The following is a 24,264-nucleotide window of genomic DNA, read 5'->3' as shown; positions in this document are numbered from 1 at the left end:
ATCTCTGACACAATAATTTCAATAATATTAATCTATTCACTAAGCACAATACTTCCTAGTATTGTTACAGTTTCATAACCTAGACCCAGTAGTACTAAAAGTTAGTCGTCCTCGAACCGCAGAGATTGGACACTTCTCACAAAAAGCACATCACAAATGGTGCATTTGTACTCATAGCTCAAATAAAGACATTACAGTATATTGAAATAAAAAATTGTTTAATTTCTCTTTGGTTAGAACATTTTATTTTAGATACTTTGCATAATTATTTGTGTTTTCTTCCACGAAAAGCTTATAAATGTATTTCGCAGCTATTTTATTTCTGACGTCTCAAGTAAAACAAACTCCCACGTCGCACAAGAGTCGAGCAATACAGAATCCTCTAATAACAAAAGTCCAGACTTTTTATTTTTCAATGCGCCGGCGCACAGGTAGATGTTCGGCGTGCCTATCCTATGACAGCGCCTCCGGCCAGCTGAATTGAGCTCGTTCGCTCAAGACATTTAATTTGGCCTCATTTAGAGCCAATGCGAATTATTAAGGTTTGATACCATCTCTTCGTCACGCATTTGGTTATTCAGTTGTGAATGCAATTTGACCGCTGTAAAGGTTCACTTTGGCAAAGTCATTATCGTTAAAAGACAATACAAAAATTTAGAGATACTAAAAGTTCTCACAACCAAATTATTTTACTTTAATTAACATACTTAAACTGAGTAGTCGTTAATGTGTTAATTAAAGGCCATAAGCGATATCAGCTGTTACAACCAGCAATCATCATGTTATAGAAAAAAATGGCATACGAAATTTAAAAAATATTGCCCACAAAGAAAACGCAACTAAGACGGAGCAAGTCAAGACCCTCTCGACAGAACTCGTTCAGCGACGGATCTCTCTGCTACTGACTACTGTGCACTCGCTGCCATAGACAAAGACAGAGTAGGCAGAGTAACGAGCGCGAAAGAGAAAGCTATACTGCGCACACGCTTCGAAGTTCGGTAGTTAACACACGCGCCGTAGCGCGGTGGAGAGCGATCGCTGCGCTTTGCTTTTCAGTTTGTGTTTCCGACCCATGAGCAGCTGGTGTCTCGTATGCTGCCGGCCCCTGCTGCCACTCGTTTTACCCCAATCATTTTACTGCATCTTATGACATATTATCCATAATAATAATGACGTAAAACTAATGCCATTACGTGCTTTTAGTAATAGTGAGGCTGTGTAAATTGTGTCGTGTAAAGACAAGCCGTGTGATTGTAAAGTTTTGAGAAATCGGAGGCGCTGGATAATAACAGTTAGGTTTAAAAAGGTAAGTTGTGTCACAAAAGGTTGGTGGAGTGGATCGAGACGCGCTTAGTTTAACTCTATCGACGACGCGAGGAATGCTGTTTGACAGCGTACATATGGGCATGTGCGGGAACAAAAGCCTTGTGCATAGTCATCCCAGTTCTTTTTATTCTGCCCGCTTTCTTGTGCGCAAGGAATGGTGAACGAGTAATAGGCAGACAAAAGATGGGCAATAACAAACTGTAGTAACGATGTTATGAATCGAAAGCGATAAGAGGTGTTAGGACGAGGCTGTTTCCCACAGGTAGCAACGAGGATCCCATTTACCTGTGCGCCGAGCAAGGGGGAAGGGACGCGGTGCCATTTACCGGGAATAGTGATTTGAATAGAATGGACACAAATACTACTAGGTTAACCGTATTCAAATCTGACTCTCGGCAAATTATGACCACGTTTATGTTTGGTTGGCAAAAACACGTCAATTTCAGTAATGTTTGCCAGCATGTTGTAGTGATACAATAAGTATATGTATAATAGGGTATAGATGACAAAAGAAGTAGGTAACCATACATGATTTGAAGCGTATGCGATATTTTTCACGGTCCACGAATTCTCATTGAAGATGTTTCGGCCAAGGACATGACAAATAATGGACAAAAACCACAAGTTACACACTACCTGGTTAATTTACTGCTAACCCGGATATGATGAATGCAATTTCAATATATTTCAACGTTGTCACTCTCAATTTCATTTTATGTAGTCATTTGTTACTAATTTTATTGAACACCTAATTACTGCAATCAACAAGTACACAATGGCACATAAGAACTTTTTTCCGTAATGGCATTGAATATTTAATGGCTTATGTACATACACATTTAGATAAAACGTCAAATATAGATAGCAAGTATTGGGTAATCTTGTCGAAGTAAGTTAACCTGTAACACTTAGTTTTATCGCTTTTACGATACTTGTAAGTACGAGATGTGACATAGTTTTTGGTACAATAAAATTACCAAAGTAATTTTTTCCCCTCTCTCTTTATTTTAATGGTGAGAGGTAGATTAGGAAATCAAGAGATTCCCAGAGTGAAGTATCTAAGTGTACAGACGTGGCGAAACAAAAGGGGCATGCTTAACAGTTCACAGTCATTGGATTCTTATCACGGAGCGTGCACCACACCACCTGCATCGCTGAGGCTCCAGAGGCGCCTGGCGATAACCTCTCCCTTTAGCAACTATAACCAACAGCTGCTTTTAATTTTAATAAGTATTGTATGCTTTTAAACACCTAGATAATTTACATTTCATATAGCACGAGAAAAAAAACACCATTTACCGCTTGCAACAAGTAGGTACCATAGTATGTAAACACTTTATACAACTCAAATTACAAATTTTAACAAAGAATTTAAAACGTTAGTGTACCAGCCAACCTTTAATATAATATAGGTATAATTGTTAGTAGATTCAAAGGCAAAAAGCAGATACAATATTGCTTCACAGCGGATAAGTCACATTACGCACGCGGTATCTATCTAGCGCTATCAATTAACCCGCATAAGTTTTACAACGCGTGTATTTGTTTACAACTATTTCAAACACAATCTACTCGTACATTTGACCTCTATTGAACAAGTTGTCGCAAACTCAATCTCGATATGTCGAAACTGATAGAATTTAATCAGAGCATGAAGTATGAGTTTTCAAGAGAGAAACCAATATGAAATTTGAACGGTGCAGACTGCGGACTAAACCACAGAGCACACGAAGCGCATTTCCGCATCACACGGTTTTTATACGATACCAAAGTGACGGCTCGTCACAGCCGATCCAATGAGCTTATCTGGACACGCATATATAATAGATTACAAATTCATGTAGCTATTACAAACATGACCCGTGAATTCCCATCGACTCTGACGTAAAAGAACATACAGTCACCGTCAATGGAAGTCAATTATTAGACGAGATGAGGCGTCATTGGTCGAACGGTACCTTCGTGGCCGCAGGCGAGCTCCGTGTTACACGTAAATTACAACAGAGGCGACAATTTGCCATTCACCGCACCGCAGATATTACCTAATCGGATCGACCGTTTATTATCATTAGACACGCTTTTACTGGTGGTGATTATTGCCAGGCTATTGTACGAAGTGTATCGATACGAGATTCCTTTCCCACGAACGAGTTGTCGGCTTTGTGTGGGACTGCGGACGTGTGAAGCTAAGATGGACTCTCTCGTCCACTGCAATTAGTGTCCATTCAAAGACTCGTCGACGCGTGCCTACAGACTGAAATAAGTACAAGACGCACGGCAGCTGCTAACGCGTACGCTATAATCGGTGTATCATTATTATTGCTCAGGTCACTTACAAGTAAAATATAAAATCTCGTATTTACATTAGATCTTTTCACAAAATGCGATGAATGTATGTATGTTGCTAAAAAATAGTGGTAGAATTTAAATTGTTTATGGTTATTTCTTTTAGTCATTAAAAATTTGGTATCTAACAAAATTGGCGAATCCACATGATAACAACAAAAAACATGTTCGAAATAGAATAAGCTTTCTAGTTGAAGTTATGAATGCGAATAAGTCGAGCTAGGTTCTGATAAATGGCCGACGACGGTAAGGAGCGAGTGAAACAAGGATATACAGTTAAAGAGCGATACAAAGGGCCCTGGAACGAGGACCAAGGAGAGTCTGTGCCTGTCATAAACAGTGGAATGTGCCGTGTTCCCGCGCGCCCGTTCCCCCGCTTGCCCTACTATCAGTCAAATACATGAGCAACCATTGTTCGATTTACGAAATCCAAAATTTATTATCAGACCACACAAAGATCTAATAACACATGCATATAGGAATCTGTTGTTAATTGGAACAAACGAAACTTAAACCATATATGATAAATCAGACGGGTATATACCATTACTAGAATAGCTTTATGAACAAAGTCACTGTAGCATTTTGAAGGTTACAATAAGAACCAAAATCTTCCCTGCCAAAACTAATCGGTTGTCGTGATCGCGACTTGCAAAGCAGAGCCGATTGTCGCCGCGCAAACTGGTTTCCGCGTGAAATTCGCGTTGCCAGCGATGCATCAGCACAGGGTCGTGGAGGCATGGCAGTGAGGGGAGCGGGGGCAGTTGGAAACGCAGGAGGCGCACGAGCAGCGGCGGGTCGACGACCCGCCACATGCCCTGCGCCGACGAACCATTCGCCTTCACTACGGCCGATGCTAACACGATTTCGAGATTATACTAGCAATTTCATAAAAATACCTTCCAGGAGACTGTAACATTGGGAACAAGGAAGAGCAATAAAAAATAGAGCCGATTAATTTCAATGACCGGTTTTATATCGCCTTGCGCTACGCTCCTATTACCATGATATGTACTAAAGGACAAGCACGAGTTACGAACATAAAGCGCCATTAACGTTACCAGTGGCAATGATGGATTAATTTCTTGCCAACAAGCGACCTGAATATCGCATGTTGGACATGCGATACGGTCAAGTAGATAAAGGGATCAAGAAGTAGCCAAGGTTGGATCCATTTGTGATGAATTGTCTCCTACACCGTATCGTATGTAGTCCATGTCCACTTATTATTTAAAGTCGTAGCAACTCAACCGTAAATTCATAACACGACGAGATCAATACTGGGTTCCTTTTTGTACACATGTGAGTGGAAGTGGTCAAATCATGAAAAAATCTTAGTTTATAAAAAGTGGCGGCGGGTTCCTAATGCGGGGCGTGGGCGAGAAGTAGCACGTCGTTAAATTATGTGTTGAGGTCATTGATTGAGAAGACATGGCCCTCGCACTTGAAGATACTTGTACTGGCTCTAGTCTAACGGTTAATTATCGGAAACTATAAGTTTCCAATACAAGAAGTTGGGAAACGTCTAATAGTTTTTAAGAACTTCATCGACGTTAATCACGAGCATCGCTCGCATGGAAGAAAAGACGTGAAGTCTAAACTAGGAGCCGGCACAGCTGTAACACACATTGAAATCAAAACTGAATGTTATAAAGTTCACCGTTTACGTTCTAATTTGGTATTGGAAGCACATGGCACTTGTCACGTGTGTTTTAGGCGGCGATTTATTTACAGTGGTTTCTTGGGTATTTTCTATTACATTATAAATTTAATTACATTGGTTTATACAGTACTTATTTAGTATATATTTAGTTAATGAAATTGTTTTAATTTGGATAGATATTTTAATAAAGATTTTGTATATCTATGAAGTATAGTGTTTTTTGCATAAAGTGTAAAATTTATTTTTTTCTTTTACAGATATTGAACAAAGTCGAAGATGGCGGTATTTGGCATGGTGTCCGCGGTAGCGGGCTTTGTCAAAGTCCGTTACCTGATCGACAAAGCAGTCATAGACAACATGGTATTCCGGATGCATTATCGCATCACTTCAGCTATTTTGTTCCTTTGCTGCATCCTTGTTACTGCCAATAACCTTATTGGTAAGTCATTAACTATTTTATATAAATAATAATTATGAATAATTATTAATTTGTTTGCCAAAAGTGGTGTGACAAAACATGTAAAATCTCACTAGGTTTTCCCACACTTCTTGAAACAAAAACAGCACACTTTAAAAGCTGGAACTATGAAAAGGCTCAAACATAGTCACGACACCGTTCATCTTCAAACATACGTATTCTCGTCGCCGAGTTGTTAGCATATTGACCTCAGAACTTAACATAATTTATTCATTGTGGCAGAACAAAATGTCCTGGATAAGAAACAATAGTCGCTTTACCGTGAGTTAAATAGCTCGCGTTGAAAGTTAAACCTTTGTCATTGTGAAAGTACAAGAGATTCGGTAAATTTGCGAATTGAAGAACCAGTGAAAGTTGATTAAAGTTTCGAATTAGTATAACACTTCCATTCATAAACTTGACCTGCTTGTCTACAAACGGTTGCCTAGACAGAGAGTCCACACATGAAAGATAACAGTGCTCGCGTAACCACCGTAAAAGTGAGTCATTTTCAGGTCATTGTTCAGTCAGATACCGGAAAAAACCTCGAACCAAAAACCAATCTAAACATTTGATACTACATTACTTGTGTCCTATAAGTCTCAGCTACACCTTTCTTGTTGAAGGATCAATCAAATTATACCGTTTCCAAGATACCGATCAGTAATAGAGTTGTTGTTAACAGAATTTACGAATAAGACACGACGTAATGTAACAGTTACCTAAATCGAACCATCATACGAATTAGCTATACAAACAAACACAACAGTGAATACGTGATAAGTTTGAATCCGTTCAAATGTAACCGGTCACTGAACCGCATTAGTTGATTTTGATGTGTCTCGAGTAACAAGTGTACCATCGTATTGGATTTTGTCTATGTTTCGATTACCTTTTAACTTTGCTATATGATATAATTGCATTAATTTGAATAGATTATCACTTTTATGAGATTTTTTATTTGAGTATACATCTTCGCATATATGTAATCAAGCCTTATAAAGATCTAACCTATCCGTTTATGGAAAGTATTTCAACTACATATTAACAAAAACGGTACGCAGTCTTAAAACTTAATGATACACTTTATATCAAGCCTTGAGCTTCTCAAGAATCTGCCCCTAGACGTACCATGTGATCAGATTAGTATGAATTAGATAAACGCTGTCCGGCGTACAAGGAAGACGATTGTTACATAGACTTATACTTGGATGAGTGGTGACCCAGGTTACCCTGTTCTAATAAATTGGCGGAAATCAAAAAGGGCCAGTAGGTTTATTTTCGATACGAACCGAAATTGAAGTAAAAAAAACTATTACACAGCAGTCGTTTCGTAGTTTCGAAGGACAATGAATAGAAATTCATTTAAAAATTTAGTTGTTTGAAAGAAAACAAGGCAAAAAATAAAAGTTAAATCATTGAAAATTCACTGCACTGACTGTGTGGTGAACTAAGCTTAGTGTCCATGTGAACTTTAAATGGGTCGACAAAGGACAGTCTCTGTCATCTCATTATCGCATGTACTAACCACTCTTAAGTGCAAGCTCTAACGAAATAATCACTATGATTAATCTGGTGATTAACACCACTTAGGCCTCTGCAAATGACCGGCGAGATTATATCTTCGGCTATGTGATCTTATGATAGACTTTGTTTAAATTAGGCACCGTTAGATTCATATTTGTAACTTTGTTTCTTTTTTTAAATGGCTATTAAAGCAGTTCCATTTCCGTTGATGACTAAGTTAACTATTATTAGCTACGTATTACATAGTAGTTAGATCATACTACTTTACCATAACGGTGTAGCGGTGGCTGACGTTATAAATTACAGATTTTTTTTTATATGAATAAGAAAATTCTTGTCCTTATCGTGAAATAAATCATCTACGACGGTAATTAAGTCGGCAATATCAATTGCGTTTAAGAGTCTATACAACTTCAAATGGCTTTGGTTAATTCCGTATAACAGTGAAAGCGTTGAATCAATCACTTTGGCAAAAATATATAGTAAAATTGAGGATTTATACTGATTACTATATGATGTGAAAACACGACTCTTAAAAATTTTCAAGATAGAAAAAAACCCAAACTTCCCTCGAAATTTTACAAGAAAACCCCTGTATTCAATAGGTACTTTACAAATACCAATGATTTTAATTACATCAACTGAATAAAAAGAACACTTATACTAGACGATATGCATATTTCAAATGGTTTTAATTTACTTTGTAAAAAAATAAATTCTGAAATAAAGGAACAGAGACACTGGATCCCTGCCGCTCGACCCAAGCAAAATGAACCGTATTAATACGGGAGAAATTGCAATTCGAGCTGAGGTAGTTTAGTGTACTTTTAAGTGCACTTTGTCGCATGCCATCTACGGAAGTGTCAACTCACACGGGAACTACTCAGAAACCGAGAAAAAAATTAAGAATTATTATCAGGATTTTACGGTAGCGGCATTCGGCGTACCCACTCAAGTGAAAGGCGTTCATTTTATCAGAGTATCTTAAATTGTTTATTGTCCCACATGTCGCGTGCCACTCGTTCTGTTATCAAAATAAACAAACACTAACGCGCTGAAATCTAAAGTGTCTTTGTATACCTGTCCTGTTGTTATGTATCTTCGTAAGTGTTTCAAAGTTGTAATAGTACACTGTTCTTTCCTCGTAGTTATCGCGTGCCCACCATTCAGTTGCCGGCTCAATAGCATCTTAATGGTATTCATAATCGTTACATTAGACTAAGTATGCTAATTGTTAATGATTTAAAAGCGATGACTGGATGAGATGTTCGCTATCTTTACTCGAATGGTGTTTCATTTTTCAATTATCAACTGGATTCTCAACCGCAGAGCTGTTTTCATACCGTACAAATAGATAGACAACAAAACAATTTTATTTTTGTATGTTTATCACTATTTTTTATACATATTTTAGTCGTGTATGGTTCTTTCTGGTCTGTTGTTGTAGCAAAAGGTTATTGATTAGAAACAAGCATAGCGCTCGGAAACAATTGTAAATAAATGTTAATAGGCCATTACGCCGTATCGTGCTGTCTGCGACTTTCCACTACTTTGTGGGTGGGGCGTTCTGAGACACATTACAGAGATATAAAGGTTTTCCACGTTCAACGTGCAATATTCAACAACCTCGGTGGTGCAGCGATTAGCACCGTGGGCGCTAGATGAGGTCTCGGATTCAATTCTCGGAAGGATCAACTTGGGAAACGAACGAACCAGGATTCTGATAATTTCCTTGGTCTGGTACTTATAGAGTAGAGATAACTTTTGAGACCAGGTAATTGCTGTGGTTTTCTGGCACATTATTATTAATATATCTCTCCGGAAGACGTAATTTAAGAACAATAGGAATAGGCTCGTTTTAGTAGACAATTAGAAAGAAAAAAATAAAGAGGAGATTTTTATATTTCTAAGAATACTATAAAGTTTGCTCCCTGCGACCCAAATAAAGAACCTTATTATGAAAACATTTAAAACTTGCGTTAGGTCACGTCTACATCTGTCGAAAAGTATACATTTGCTCAGCATTTATTACGATAGCGATATTGCAGTTCGTGATGTCTAGCTGGATGAATATCCTAAACAATCGCATGTGCGCTTCAAGAGTTAGTCTAATCAAAACATTGTTGCATTAGCATAACTAGTGACGTCAGCTGTTACTATGGGAGTTGAAGACAGGTGTGCCCATGGCGATAGGTACGACATACTTTACGTTATTGATTTTGCTTACATAATGAATAAGTGTAACGTGTAATCAAATTTACTGTATTATCAGACTATATTATAAATGTAATTAAGTAATGTGGGCTGTAATGAAAAGGGGTACAAGTAAAAACGCCAACTTTACAAGGAAACGCGAAAAACACTTACATACCTAACGCTTAATATCATATGAAGCTTTAACTGTTTTTCGCGTCCTTGTAAAGTTGGATAGTAGCAGTAAAGCTCCTTGAGAAAGAGTTCGTCCAGGGAAGTACTGCCACCTTACCTATTTCTGCCGTCAAGCTGTAATGTCAGCATTACCGTGTTCCGATTTTATAGGGTAGGGTGCTGGTGAAATTACAGGCACATGAGACTTGTCAACTGACTGATGTCTCAACGTGACGGGCGCAGTGGCAGTGACAGATCTTTGCGATTTTAAGCTCAGAGTGGCACTGCAACTGTTAGGGACAGGAGTGTAGCTTACAAGGCTAGCTTAAAAAGTTGGGTTTTTTACTTGCAGCCTTGACGCTAGTGCCATATATATATACTTCGTTTTTATAGCATTAGTCAAAAAGAACTTTTGGATCTTTTATCAGGCGCCGTTGCATTCCGGAATTTTGTAAGCAAATCAATTTAATAATCACTGTTTAACAAAATTCTGAAACACATTCACTAAATTTATATTATGTTTCTTGTACTCGTAATGTACACTATTAAAAACTTAGAGAAACATAGGTTACGAACATTGAATGGAAACTTTATAAAACAAGAACATACTGTTGTGTCATTTAATCTTATAAATGTCATTTAATTGTGAATAATTTTCACGAATTTTTTTTTAACTTGTAATTTCATTTGTTGTCTGAAGAAAAAGGTTTAGGGCTTAGAGGAAGGTTTAGGGTCACTCGCTTCTTTGTTTACGTTATTTCTCATTCTAAAAAACACACTATGCTGAAAAGAGAATGGTCACCAAGACGTGTCTAATTTTGACAGCATAAAACTACAATACACTCGAGAAATAAATACCTAATATAAAATAGTAGAAAAATACAAGAAAATTCCAAGTTAGTACAAAGACGTCATACACTCAATTGCACAAAATGTCCTTTAACGTAATGCACAGTTAAGTAACGTGACATCTTTAGTTTCATATGATTCACATTGAAAAGTATTATAGATAAACAACACATTAAAATTATATACATATACATATACACATTATATATACTATATATATCGGCAACTCGCTCCTCGAGTGTCAAATTACGTACTTTTTATTTTAAAAGTTATAACATCATCAGTGTATACGCCAACAAAATATTCATCAAATTCGTTGAAACTAAACAGAAAACGCAGTGTAATCCTATGTTGCAACGTTAGCATCCATTGTTATTGTTTTACCTTGCGACTTGAATTCATACGAATTATTGTCCAAACCAGAATTGTTATGAATTTATGTTTGTAGTGAATCATTCTTTGTTTATGATGGGATCAAAAATTATGAGAATAATTTCAAATTAAATTGTGGTTTGGAATGAATCAACGAACTCCGAACTCGCTTTTTAATAAGACAGTATTTAACAGAAAAATGTATGGATTATCTAAATGACAAGAATCTTTAAAAACACAATTTGTATTTCACGCTTTACTATAAGGCTGCATACTGACTGCAAGCGTATAGTACTTAGAATGCAGTAGGTGCAACTGTACGTACGCTAGCAGTTGGGATTTGTGGTGCAGTTGCAGTTGAATCGACATTCTTTTCTTTCTTTCGGAATGCGATTAACTAATAACAAATATGCAGACTTGGACGTATATAGTAGTTAACAGCAAGTTGGGCCTTATATTTTGGACTTTAAATCATTCTTATTGTAACTAGCATAGAGTTGATTTTAAATTTAACTGTGATAACCAATATGCTGTTTGCTGCACACTGTAAATACCCTATGCCTAATTCCATGGCACACACTTTCCCAAATAAGACTTTTTTATTTTTGCCAATAATCAAACGTAAGATGATGAATTGCTCGAAATTAAAAAAAAAGAATAATAAAAATTTACATGACAAGGATAAAGAACATGTAAAATGGGTAATATCATGGATGGCTCAGCGAATTAACAGTCGATTCTCTAAGAAATCTGAACCCCTAGCCGATTTTTTCGTTCTGAGAGGCTTCTTACGTGATTGTAAAGTAACTAAAGATCAAATTGGCTTAAAAAGTGTCTTAAGACGTATTGATGCAATAAGTAAGTCATACCAAAACGAGTTTTACGACTCACAAGTTAAGAGTTAAGTTTATTTAACACCTTTCTTCTCATCTATCTACTCAGAATCAATTCGACGCTAAGTACCTTAGGGCATCGACAGTACTTAGCCCTCGCTGACATTCTGCCATACACATTGAATGGTTCAGAACACACAAATGGAATAAATTAACAAATAAATATTTGAGCTATAACACAATGAAAATATTTCTCAAATGTAAATTTAATAATAGGCATGTTATTTCAATTTATGGTTATCATAATTCCAGTAAATCAATTAAGTCCTTAAAACAATTTTCAAAGAACATTCAACATACAAACCAAGTGTTTATCTGAGGATTGAGTATGAAAGGTAGATGTTTATCGTATATGTAAGTAACCAAGCCTGTATTTAAAGCATTTTGCTACTACACTGGCAAATCCAGTCCACGTTTGCCATGACCCAGTATAGGTGCCTGTGGCTACCAACGACAGAGCTTATCACAAGAGGTGCAAACTGCATTACCATAACATGAATAACCTGATTTCATACTTTTATGGTGTATTGTTTTTTGTGTATTATATTTGCATGGAAGTAATGTTTGTAATTTCATTGATGTACAGTTGTTATATATGTATATGTCGTTTTACTACATCAAACTATGGTTTGATGTAGTAAAACGACTGGTTGATGTTTTAATCGGACTAGGAATTTAAGGGGTAAATGAATCGACTACTTAAGTTTTTTTTTATAACATCAAGTGACGGGACGAACAAGTCGTGCACCTGATGGTAAGCTACACGCCCGTCCATAACAGTTACAATGCCACTCAGGAGCTTTAAATCTCAAAGATCTAAGGCGGCATTGAAACTGCGCCCTGAGACATAAGTTGGCAAGTCACATGTGCCCGTAATTTCACTAGTACCCTTAGTCTTCAAAAACTGAACACAGTAATGCTGACGTTACTGCTTGGCAGCAGAAATAGGTAAGGTGGCAGCACTACCCTTGACTGACTCTTTCACAAGGAGCTACTACCTACGTATGAGAGGGTTGGTTCCCTTGGGACCAGTTGTACCATTGATGGTGCACATGGCATTTTTTTAATAATATCTATCGACCGGCGAACGAACCATACGCTTTGTAGTAAGCGACATGTCCATCTATGACAGTTGCAGTGCCACTGCACCCGTCACTCGGAGATATAAGTTGGAAAGTCCAATATGCTTGTAATATCACCAGCACCCTTACCCTTCCAAACCGGTACGCAGTAATGCTCACATTACTGCTTGACGGCAGAAACTATGGCAAAGTACCTATATATATATATATATATACATTAAGGCACAAATATATTAAGCCTGCATCCCGGGATTGTCGTTAAATATTCATTGTGTTTTGTCTAAAATATTAAACAGTTAATAATACATAAATAGTAATTATATAAATAATAATGTATACAGTACACTAACAGTAGTTTCTATACAATTACTTACATTTTACAACAATTTTCATGAATATTAACTAAAAAATAACGGCAAGTCTCACGGTGGTTTTCTATTTAAAATTTTCATGAATTAAATAGTGTTTAAAATAACTGTAAAATAAACATCGTTCATACTTTCAAATGTTTTGGTTAAACTTGTTTCGCTCAAAAATCTAATTACCGAATGGGAATAGGCATGGAGAATCTTGGGAATTATGTGTTCATGCAATTTATAAAGATAAGATTTCTTTGTTATTGTTAAAAGGAAGTAACAAATTAGCGTACACTTAAATGCATGAAGTAGGACAATGCATTTATAACTATGCAATTGCATTATCTCTTTTTGTTCTAAAATCTATTCCGAAATACAACATTATATTTTAATGAAAAAAGGAAAATATTATCATTAAATCTATTTTTACATGGAATCCTGAATAAAGTATGCTAAATGACGCCATCACTTATTTGAGGAGGTTTGTAATAGAACACATAGATTATGATACTTCACAAAATCACAATACCAAATGTGGCATGGGCTTTTAAAACTCCAAGGTCTACACTCAGTATTACATACTTCAACAATTAGCAAAAAAAAATCTATAAGGTTGGCTATAAAACATCATTATTGTTTGGGGCCGTAGTTCAATTGATTTGTCTGTTTTTTTTTTTGTAGCAGTAATTAGAGTTTTGTTCCGCGTAACGCTGCAGGCGGGTGATATTCAAATGTGTTAATGCATTAATTACGAAGTAATTAAGAAACGAAACTTACGTTAGATTGAGACCTTTGAATTTGGGTGTGATGGGCTCTAGTGTTTCACGGCAATTTGATAAATTTAATCGTTTTGTTTGTAAAATAATTGTGACATATTGCACATTGCAATGATGATCAAACGTTTAATCACGAAGTTTTAAAAGAATGTGAAATAGGGTGCATGATATAATAGCAAATAGTACAAATGCCTGAAACATGTAAATTGGATTTAACTACTCACTTTCTGGCTTACGACGTAATGTCATGTTTACTTAGTTATCACATTTTATCAGCTGTACTTGAATTTCCTAAAACAATCTTAAGTATTTTGTCGATAAGTTAATGTAAAAATTGGTTGCGTTAAAATCCGGGCCACTATTTGTCTGTAATATTGTTTTTTTCTTTATGATTTACTTACCACTTTGCTCTACCTACTAAAAAATGTTATTAAATTAAACAAGCCTCACGAATGCACATACATATTGCAGTTGAAGTTTGGTCCGGAAGTTCCTAGTTTTATCAAAGCGTTGTCATTCTATTTGCCTCTTGGTTACTGGCATTGACCAATATTTGTAGTTCTATAGTCCACTTGTCAGTGCGATGGGCAGTGCCCACTTTATTTGCAATGAATCATAATCATTACTACGAAGTACACTGAATAATCAACTATTCGAATGAATGCTTAGATCATATAGGCATTTGCTTAATGTTCGTAAATCAAAGATAAATCCAGTCAATAATTTAGTTTGCAAAAGAATTAATTACTGCGGTATTCATCATCCAAGTTTCGAAATTCTTTACAACAATTGTGGCAGACATTGGAATTATGCATGCGCTATTATTACTTACCCAAACCGCATTGCGATAGGTACTTATCGGAATAGCAAAGTACTTTCTTTTTTTTACAATATCAAGTGACGGGACGAACAACTCGTGCGCCTGATGGCAAGCTACACGCCTGTCCATAACAGTTGCAGTGCCACTCAGCTCTTTAAATCGCATAGATCTGAGGCACACTGCCACTGCGCCCGTCATCCTGAGACGGAAGTGGACAAATCTCATGTGCCTGTAATTTCACCCAAAACTGCTTACATATAAATAGATTTATTTTCCCTATACCGCTATCCAGAAGGCGCGGTTAAGTTTTAGTAGTTTGAAAAGAGTTGAATACTTAAAATTAAAAGTATCGATTTTGTTCCAATTTGAGTCCATTTTTGATAAGAATATTTTTTATTTATTAATAAAAACTGATTGATAAGTCAAGAAAGACGGGGTCGACGACGGCTTGAGCTTTCACAGAAGCTGTCTATTTGTTGGCTGGCATTGATATATTATATGACTGTGCTCAATAAGTAGTATATATATATATATTGAAGATGGCGAGTAGGTAGATAGCTCAGTTGGAAACTTTTAGTTCTCTTAAGGCACAGATAGTTTATATAATAGTTAGGTGCAATAGGTGTACTGCACAAGGTGATTCCAGTCACGGCCAACAATTGCGGCAGGTGGGGCTTGGCTGCAGCCGCCAGTATTATCACATCCGTCCCACTCGGAGATGCAATGTCAGGGTCACAGTCATGCGTACATGGATCAATCATCATTATTGTAACGTATTGGACGTAGCCTCCCAAAACACGTGACTTTTATTAATAAAACAAAATTTTCTAAATTAAATTAATTGGAAGCAACTATGATAAAATATACTTAGGATTCTCGTGTTGCCTTTCTTCAGCTGCCTTTTCTCCTCATAGTATTGTATTGTTTACGTGATTAAGCCAAAAACTGCAATTATGTATAGATTTGTAGCAAATTCTAATTTTATTAATATATACCAACATGTAAATAGCTGATACGGGATTCTAGAAGCTAAATTACAAGTATTGTCGTACGTGCGTCATATTTTCTTTAGTATTAAAGAATAAAATGAACATAAAATATATTAACTTAGGGTTTCAAAAGCAAAAGACGACAATAGCACAATTAAAATAACTTAAAACTTAAATGAAGCCAATTGTCGTTTCATAGCCAATCTTGTCAACTGTGCTGATGCAGACATCGTGATACAAAGGAATTCTTCGACTCGCATCGCATCGTCTTATTACTAAGTCAAAGAGAAGATCTACAAAATATTGTTTTATAATGATGTTTATGCGATAAGTTATTATGCATTTGTTTGTGATACATTCATTTAAACAGTACATATTTTTGTATGACACGGCGCAATTCATCAACAATTCGATTACGTTATTGGGTAAATATAAAGAAGAAAAAAATAATACATATTAGCCCGTTCACGGACACTAACTAAATAGTACCGTACACGAAAATGTTATTACTTTTTTGTGCCATAGTATATAAAATGTACAATAAATATACAATATAAAACGTTCAATGTAGATTCAAAATCATTGGATTTTGTCAGTACGTTGTTGAAACTTCTCTATGGAAAAGCAGAAGGTGGCAACAACACAGAAAACACTTTCAAATAAAGCCCGTTATTGGTTTTTTGAGATTCATATAGTGAAACCCCTGTGCCCCTTCCTATCGTATTCTAATATTTAATTTCACTATCTATGAACGGGTTAGCTATCGCCTCTGTTATTTTCACTTAATATTATTTACAGAGCAACCTATTCAATGCAAAATAAATAGCAACCATTTATTTGTAAATTGACACGCCTCTGGTCACAATGTATCTAATTAGTAAAAGTGTTAAACGATTTTTTTTCCAACATCATAATTATAATGATTCATATATTGTCCATTGTTCGAAACGATTAATTAATCAACTATGTTTGAATAACAATTTTGAAAGTTATAACAAAGGTTGCTGCAACTAGCCACGTGAGCGGGCGACATTTGATTGCCTTGAATGACTCTACTCGAGTTCGAACCATATTGGTTTATTGCGCTATGAACTTTGAAAAGTCCAATATATATGTATAGACATAGTTCTATTTTTAACCGACTTCAAAAAAAGGAGGAGGTTCTCAATTCGACTGCATGTTTTTTTTATGTTACGCGATAACTCCGGCATTGTGGACCGAATTTGATGATTCTTTTTTGTTGGGAAGAGGGTACCTCAGTAGTGGTCCCATGTCCCAAATTTGAAGAAAATATTCCATCTCTAAGGGTGACAAACTAGGGCACGAATCCGGTTTCGCCTACTTTCCGGTAACCGATTTCAATAAAACTTGGCAAATAGGTGTAATTCCACGAACTTTCGAGTTCGGTTTTTTTAGTACTCTGTACTGAGATTATGTATTTTAATTTTGAAACTTGTGTGTTGGTGAAGTATGTGTATGTTGCGTAGTCTTCTTTAAAAAAGTACGATTCCTAATCACCGTACTTAGCGCAATCTAAAACACACAGGTTGTTTCCAAGGTATCGCTTAGTTGCTCATCCATGAGCGGATAATATAAATAAGAATGTGCCAGACAACCACACCAATTACGTGGTCTCAAATTAGGCAATTCCCTGCACTGTGAGTACCAGAGCAACGGAATTTAGGTACTCCGGGGCACTTCGCCGGAACAGAACCAAATTAGTAAAGTCCATTTCCATTTCGTAAGCAAGAACCGCAGACGTCTTGGTTACAAGTAATTATGTAAACTAAAAAAGATATACAAATAAAATAAAATTCTGTATTCTTCATTTCAGGTGACCCGATCTCATGCATCAACGATGGAGCTGTGCCGCCTCACGTGTTGAATACTTACTGCTGGATCACGTACACTTTCACGCTACCCTATGTTAACAATAAGGGCATATCACATCCAGGCCTTGGCAACGATTATGAGGAAGAGAAGCGTATCCATGCTTATTATCAGTGGGTGCCGTTTATGTTGTTCTTTCAGGTAAGATATTTGAAGGCCTTAATAATAGTAACGTGCTAGATAACCACACAAATTACCTGGTCTCCAACTAGGATATTATATTATATACAATATATATTTGTATAAAGCGCACACTTATAGCCCCGCACTAGGGAAAGCTTGTATCGCGGATGCCACGGACACGCACATAGACGACCACAAATCACACCCGAGAGAAATAATTGTAGTATACAAATACTTCTCCCGGCACGGGAATCGAACCCGGGACCTCTGCGTGCCAGTCCAACATGGTAACCGTTGCACGGCCACGGGGGCAGTTATATTAAGAATAAGAGTCGTCGTTCAGCTTTATTTATAATGCTACTCAAACAAGTAAGTTATCACTATCCTAGTAAATGTGGCAAAGGTGCAACTACGGGGTTGCGGTTGTTGTGATCACGACGACGTCAAATTAAAACTTTAAAATATGAATTTTAAAGATGTAACCTTTGACATTAAGTGAAGTGATACACTTACAGCTACTAGCCGTGATATGGAAGACAAATGAAAAATGAAATTATTGACTGTTAAATTTAGCCACGATTAACTTTTCGGTTCAAAATTATAAAAATGAGCAATTGATGTATTTTGACAGCTCTGCTATTGTAGCGATATTTGTGTAATTATTTTCGTCTATTTGCAATCACTATAATATAGATTACATACGAAAAAGGCATTGTAAGCAAAAGTGTTGATATTTAGAATATGATGATATGTCACAGTATTCAATAATGCAATGGTACTGGACAATTGAAGTTTGACTTTATAGTCTATTTATCTATCAACAGTGAATGACTTTGTATAATAGTCGATGAGATAAATGTTTCTGCCTCATGTAGTAAGCTAAGAAAATTCTTAAGGGCACATAAATCACGATTTACGTAAGTCCTTGATTACAGTTTTACCTTACGTATGCCGAGCGGACAAGTAATTTAACTCCCGTCTCTCGTCTGATTCACCTTTTAGTAACGACAAGATTTCGACTAATATAATTTAGTTAGCTTACTAGGACGACAACTTTACTTGACGAAGTACATGTAAAGTGAAAGTTTACGAATTTATAATAGCAATTTTAAAATTTAAGCGACTTCGAGTTTGTAGTAATTAATAGCAATACTATGTAAGCATTTTTTTTTTGTTTTTCAGGGACTCCTATTCTACATGCCGCATTGGATATGGAAGAACTGGGAGGAAGGAAAAGTCCGTATGATATCAGATGGTATACGAGGGACTGCTGCAACCATTGCTGACGACAAGAACAACCGTCAGGTTTGTATAACTTTACATGCATATGAATAGAACATATAACTTTATAATAAATAAGTAATAACTATTGATAAACAAGACTACCTATCAAGCAGTTGTTTCTACGTTATGTTTGTTTATAGAGCCTTAACAATATGCAATTGTTACAATGACCGATTGTTTATTATAGTTAGAATAAATAGCACCTTCTAGGTTTTGGCATTGTTCTTTCACTAACCATCTCACTAAGACATTGACTATCTCTAGAGGTTGACCCAATACTTATCAACTACCTTGTTGTACTGTTGTATTGGCTTTTATAAATTATTAACAAAGTGGTGATCTAATTCTTTGATGAACAGTGTTCCTGTCATGTCTCAACTGCGCGATTTCATGAGCTCAGCTAATTTGGCAAATATGATACCATAAGCGATCTAATTGATATCACGTTTACCAATTGCCTCTAATGAAACTTGATAGACGTCTTTAATGCGGACAATAAAACCTCGCAACTCTTATACTATAAGTACATGAATTATCTTCTCGTCATAACCAAATAATAGAAGCTGTGTTTTTTTTTGCAGAATCGACTTGTGCAGTATCTGTTAGATACTTTACACATGCACAACACATACTCCTTCGGCTACTTTTTCTGTGAGGTCCTGAATTTTATAAACGTTGTAAGTAATTTGTAACACTAAATTGAATTGTTAACATTATATTATCCACGTTGTAGCCACGCTGAGGCAACAGACACTAGTTCGTGTCCAGTTGGACCGAACTTCGGTTCAACAAAGAAAAATTCCTTCGGTCACCGAAGGAATTTTTCTTTGTGTTCGTTCCATCTTTGTATCAATAAAAGTATTCGTAATGTTATCCTTTAACAATAATAATGCACAATGATTAATTCAAATCATAGGTTCCCAAAATGGGCCCTACTGCCCCCCAGTGGACGCTAAAGAGTCCTTGAGGCGCTACCACATGCCACCACAGGTAGGGCAGATGGGCGGTGAGCCAAAATGTTTGGGAACCTATGATTTAAATGAATCAATATTGCAACAATTTTTCTCGCATATTTTTATAATTTACTTTTAAAAGCTGGAATATCTAAAAGCGTCTGTCTAGCTTGTATTTATTCTATATTAATTAATTAATTAACAAAGTCTGCGATATTCTCTAAATGGTCATCTGAAATGAACTTTCTATTTTTCAGGTTGGCAACATCTTTTTCCTCGATTTATTCCTCGGGGGCGCCTTCTTGACATACGGTACTGAAGTGGTTAAGTTTTCTAACATGAATCAGGAACAACGAACAGATCCGATGGTAAGTTGCCACTATCAGATTGTTACCTTAACAAGTTTTACACGTTGTGTAATTACATCTGTCACTCGGATTAATGAAAATGTTGCGAATACTTAATTTTTTATTAATTAACAAAATATATACCATATAATATAAATGTATACTGACGTTATTTAATATATGTTATAATATTATATATATTTATAATATTTATGTAAGTATCGGTACACGTTGAATTTATTTATAAGTTTATAACATTTCACCCACTTCCTATCATGCACGCTTCTTACTTTTATTCTCCCTGCTTTGGGTCGGTAGGAAAATATCTCTTTTAGAGATAAGTCCATCTTTGCTCACCTTTTATATGATTAATATTTCATTAGTTTTTGTTCGGTGCAATAAAGAATATTTAAAAAAGATTACCTATACTAAAAATCAGAATTCCATTTTCAGATCGAGGTATTTCCTAGAATTACCAAATGCACATTCCACAAGTTTGGTGCTTCCGGATCGATTCAGAAACACGACGCGCTTTGTGTTCTGGCTCTGAACATCCTCAACGAAAAGATCTTCATTTTCTTATGGTTCTGGTAAGTTTATCTAATCAATGAGAATACTAACATAAGAGAATAAAAATTGACATCATCAATCATCAAAAACACGATATCAGAAAATCCTAACGCTGATTACGCTATAAAAATTATTCTCATCATTGTTATGAACTAGTCTAAAGAATATTATGTACGAATAGTTTGTGATAATTTCAGGTTCATCATCTTATCTGTGGTGTCAGGAATTGCTTTATGGTACTCGGCCGCCGTGATTCTATTGCCGAGCACTCGTGAGACCATTCTCAAGCGGCGGTTTCGTTTTGGAACTCCCAACGGAGTTGAAGCTCTTGTCCGGAAGACTCAGGTGCGTTGCATTTTCTTGCCTAGGCAGATGTAAAACTATTCTAATCGAACTAATCTACTCATAAAAGATTGTCTATGCAGTATTTTTTTATAAAAATATTCCCACAAACAAGCAAACCATAGCAGTATGGACAATACAAGAAAATTTCACTAACGGATGTTTTTTTTTCAGGTGGGCGACTTCCTACTCCTTCACCTGCTAGGCCAAAACATGTCTCTCCGTGTTTTCGGTGAGGTTCTGGACGAGCTGTCTCGAAGATTGCATCTCGGTTCCAACCCACCATCAGCGCCATCTACTTTGGAAATGGGACCTCTATACCCCGACATCGACAAGTACTCCAAAGAGACTGAGACGTAAGCAGCTCGAATTAGGAAGCAATAAACGCTATAAAATTATATTTTAATGTCTCTATTACGTTTTTTGAGAAAGCTCCCCCTTAAACTTCCATCTTGATTTCTGTAGTAAAGGACAATTTGATAGCAGAAATCAAATTTTTCAAACAATGTAGTCGAGACGTTTAAGTAGGTTCCTTCGTATACTGGTCGGGCCGGGTTTACGATCATACGATGGCGCTAAGTGGCAGCTACAATCTACCAACTTCAAAGGGTCCATTACATTTGAGATCCGCAGAGACATTCTTGCCTTGACTGACGCGGTAGCTTAGATGATTACTTGTTAACGAATTATAAAATTCCAGTACGAGACTTTAACAACATGACATTCCTTCTTTTATAGTAGAAAAAGATGTTAGTATTACACAGTTTAAGGTAATATCTCAGCCACATTTTGCCGATGTCTGCGTGAGCTTTAAATTTAGGTCTCAATGAAAATTTTAGTGTAAAAATTTAATGCAACTATCATTAGTTGAAAGGTTTGTGAATAAAAATAGTTAATAATTGGGAATTAGTGACGTGAAATATAGTAAATAGGAATGTAATAGTGTATGATAATTTGTTATTTCTATCTATATTTTTGGTAAAGACTGTTCCGTAAGAATGAATCTCTTTTGGATCTTTTTGTCTGTACTGTAATGTGCCTAATCGCTATAGTTTGTGGAGTTCACAAATATAAATTTTAAAATATTTTAGATATAAGGGACCCGCACGGTGGGTCTGATTTTAAATGAATTCGCATTGGCTGAGTAAGTATTATGCGATTTGAAATTATTACCTTTTTAAATTCGTAGCAAACTTCCATTTTTTACTCTATTAATTATAGAATACAATTTATTTTAAAGACAATATTTTTAAAGTAGGTTTTAATATTATGACAATATAACGAGAAAAGACATATCACCCACACATGCATAGAACATTTTAAATTGTATTTCATTAGATCGTTAAGTTTTACTTTAATTTCTACGCTATTTCTTGATTCTCGAATATGCGTGATGTTGTATATTCGTTTTTTTATAAGTTAATATTGGTAGGTAGGAAAATAATACAAAACTAATTCTAAATATTCAAAAACAATGTACTTTTAGTACAGTGCGACTTCTTTCTCAGTTTACTATTAGTTATAGGATTTCGGTGCGTATTGAGGTGTTCGTAGAGAATATTTTTATACTCATATATAAATAATTTACTCGAATATTGTGCCATTGTAGCAAACTACCATTTCGGCTGTCATATCTCTGCCAGAATGCATTTTCTGTCTTCACGAAAAGGCAAAAACTATTCCAGTAAAGGACCAATACTTCCATTTTGTTTTGTAAACTACTGTATTTGTAGGATAAGGATTTTTATTTCAGTCATTTTAGCCATATTCATAACGATAAGACGTAGTTCGTGAATCATGTCTTTTTCAACTTGAATCTATTTTTTTTTCCTTTGACCATGACAACGTGGATGTAATACGTGTGTGGACATGGTAATAAAACAATTGTCGCTGTTTGTGCTAACTACACAACGACATGCAGTAACGCCTGTGACATTTAATATAAGTTACTAGAGTAAGTTGTATGTTGTTTTGAACTCGATTATCATTCCTACAATAGTTATAAGTGGCTAACAAATTACGTACAATTAGGAAGACTGCTATTGAGCCGACAATTTCAGATTATTTTTCTCTGTAATTTGGTAACATTTTCTTTGAATTAAACAATTTTAAAATGATAATCTAATGTTTTATTCATGCTCAGTACACAAAATATCTCGAACTAGAATACATCTGAATAACAGCCTGAGACAACACTAATCTACAAGAATAAAATTTTGAATATTAAAGCAATAATTCACTTATATCACTTTCAACAGTCTTTTTTTTAATTTACCTTGAGCTTTTCGGTGAATGAAAACGTCGTGATGAAACCTGCATGTCGAAAACTGTTCACAGCCTCGAAAAACGTGTGAAGTCCCCAATACACAGGGACCCTGCGTGGCGGACTATCGCCTAAACACTCACCTGAGATGAGATCCGTGCCCAGTAGTGGGAAGAAAAAAGTGGGTTGATGATGACGATAAGTTAAATAACAAGTGCATGTATGTTATAATATTCCTCCTAGCAGGTGCAAACGTACGCCTGTTTGTCTAACAGGCGCACTTGGTATGATTTGGTTGTTACAATTGTCTAGGTCATAAAAATTTATAATAAGAAACAATACTTTAGCCCCTAGCACTTCAAAATATTACTCAGTCTACGTATGTGCAGCATATAATGATAGCTAAAGTTATGAGCATTTGAAGTGAATGACCTATATATTAGTATTCCAACTTTATGGTAAAGTTCAAATAACCCTTGTAACTACAAATTATTTATTTGTAAACAAATATAACAAAGTTTACTAGAGCTGTGCAATGATAACAGTGCCCTATGGTAAAATGTTAAAGCATACACTAAGGTCGCCTTCAAATTAGAAGCTTATAGAAGCGTTGAAGTGGGGCGTCTGTGAAGCAACAACCGCGCCACTATTAATTTACATAAGTGCCAC

General features: G+C 35.9%; 2 protein-coding genes across 2 annotated transcripts in view; one reads left to right on the top strand and one right to left on the bottom strand.

Moving 5' to 3' along the window:
- The window catches only part of LOC113236697 (dedicator of cytokinesis protein 3), a 77,889-nt gene that overhangs the window by 44,669 nt on the left and 8,956 nt on the right, over positions 1–24,264 (bottom strand). The gene's annotated exons all lie outside the window — the stretch shown is intronic.
- On the top strand, positions 1,070–23,411 carry LOC113236919 (innexin inx3). The gene is made up of 9 exons (XM_026473139.1): positions 1,070–1,306; positions 5,593–5,774; positions 17,658–17,854; positions 19,019–19,141; positions 19,702–19,797; positions 20,331–20,441; positions 20,874–21,010; positions 21,188–21,335; positions 21,507–23,411. The coding sequence occupies exons 2-9, from the start codon at positions 5,612–5,614 to the stop codon at positions 21,690–21,692; spliced, it is 1,161 nt and encodes a 386-aa protein (XP_026328924.1). The 5' UTR covers positions 1,070–1,306; positions 5,593–5,611; the 3' UTR covers positions 21,693–23,411.

Source organism: Hyposmocoma kahamanoa, unplaced genomic scaffold (assembly GCF_003589595.1).
Source record: "Hyposmocoma kahamanoa isolate Upper Pololo Valley unplaced genomic scaffold, ASM358959v1 92, whole genome shotgun sequence".
NCBI lineage: Eukaryota > Metazoa > Arthropoda > Insecta > Lepidoptera > Cosmopterigidae > Hyposmocoma > Hyposmocoma kahamanoa.
The sequence above is the reverse complement of the archived record's forward strand: the minus strand, read 5'-3'. Positions and strand labels throughout refer to the sequence as shown.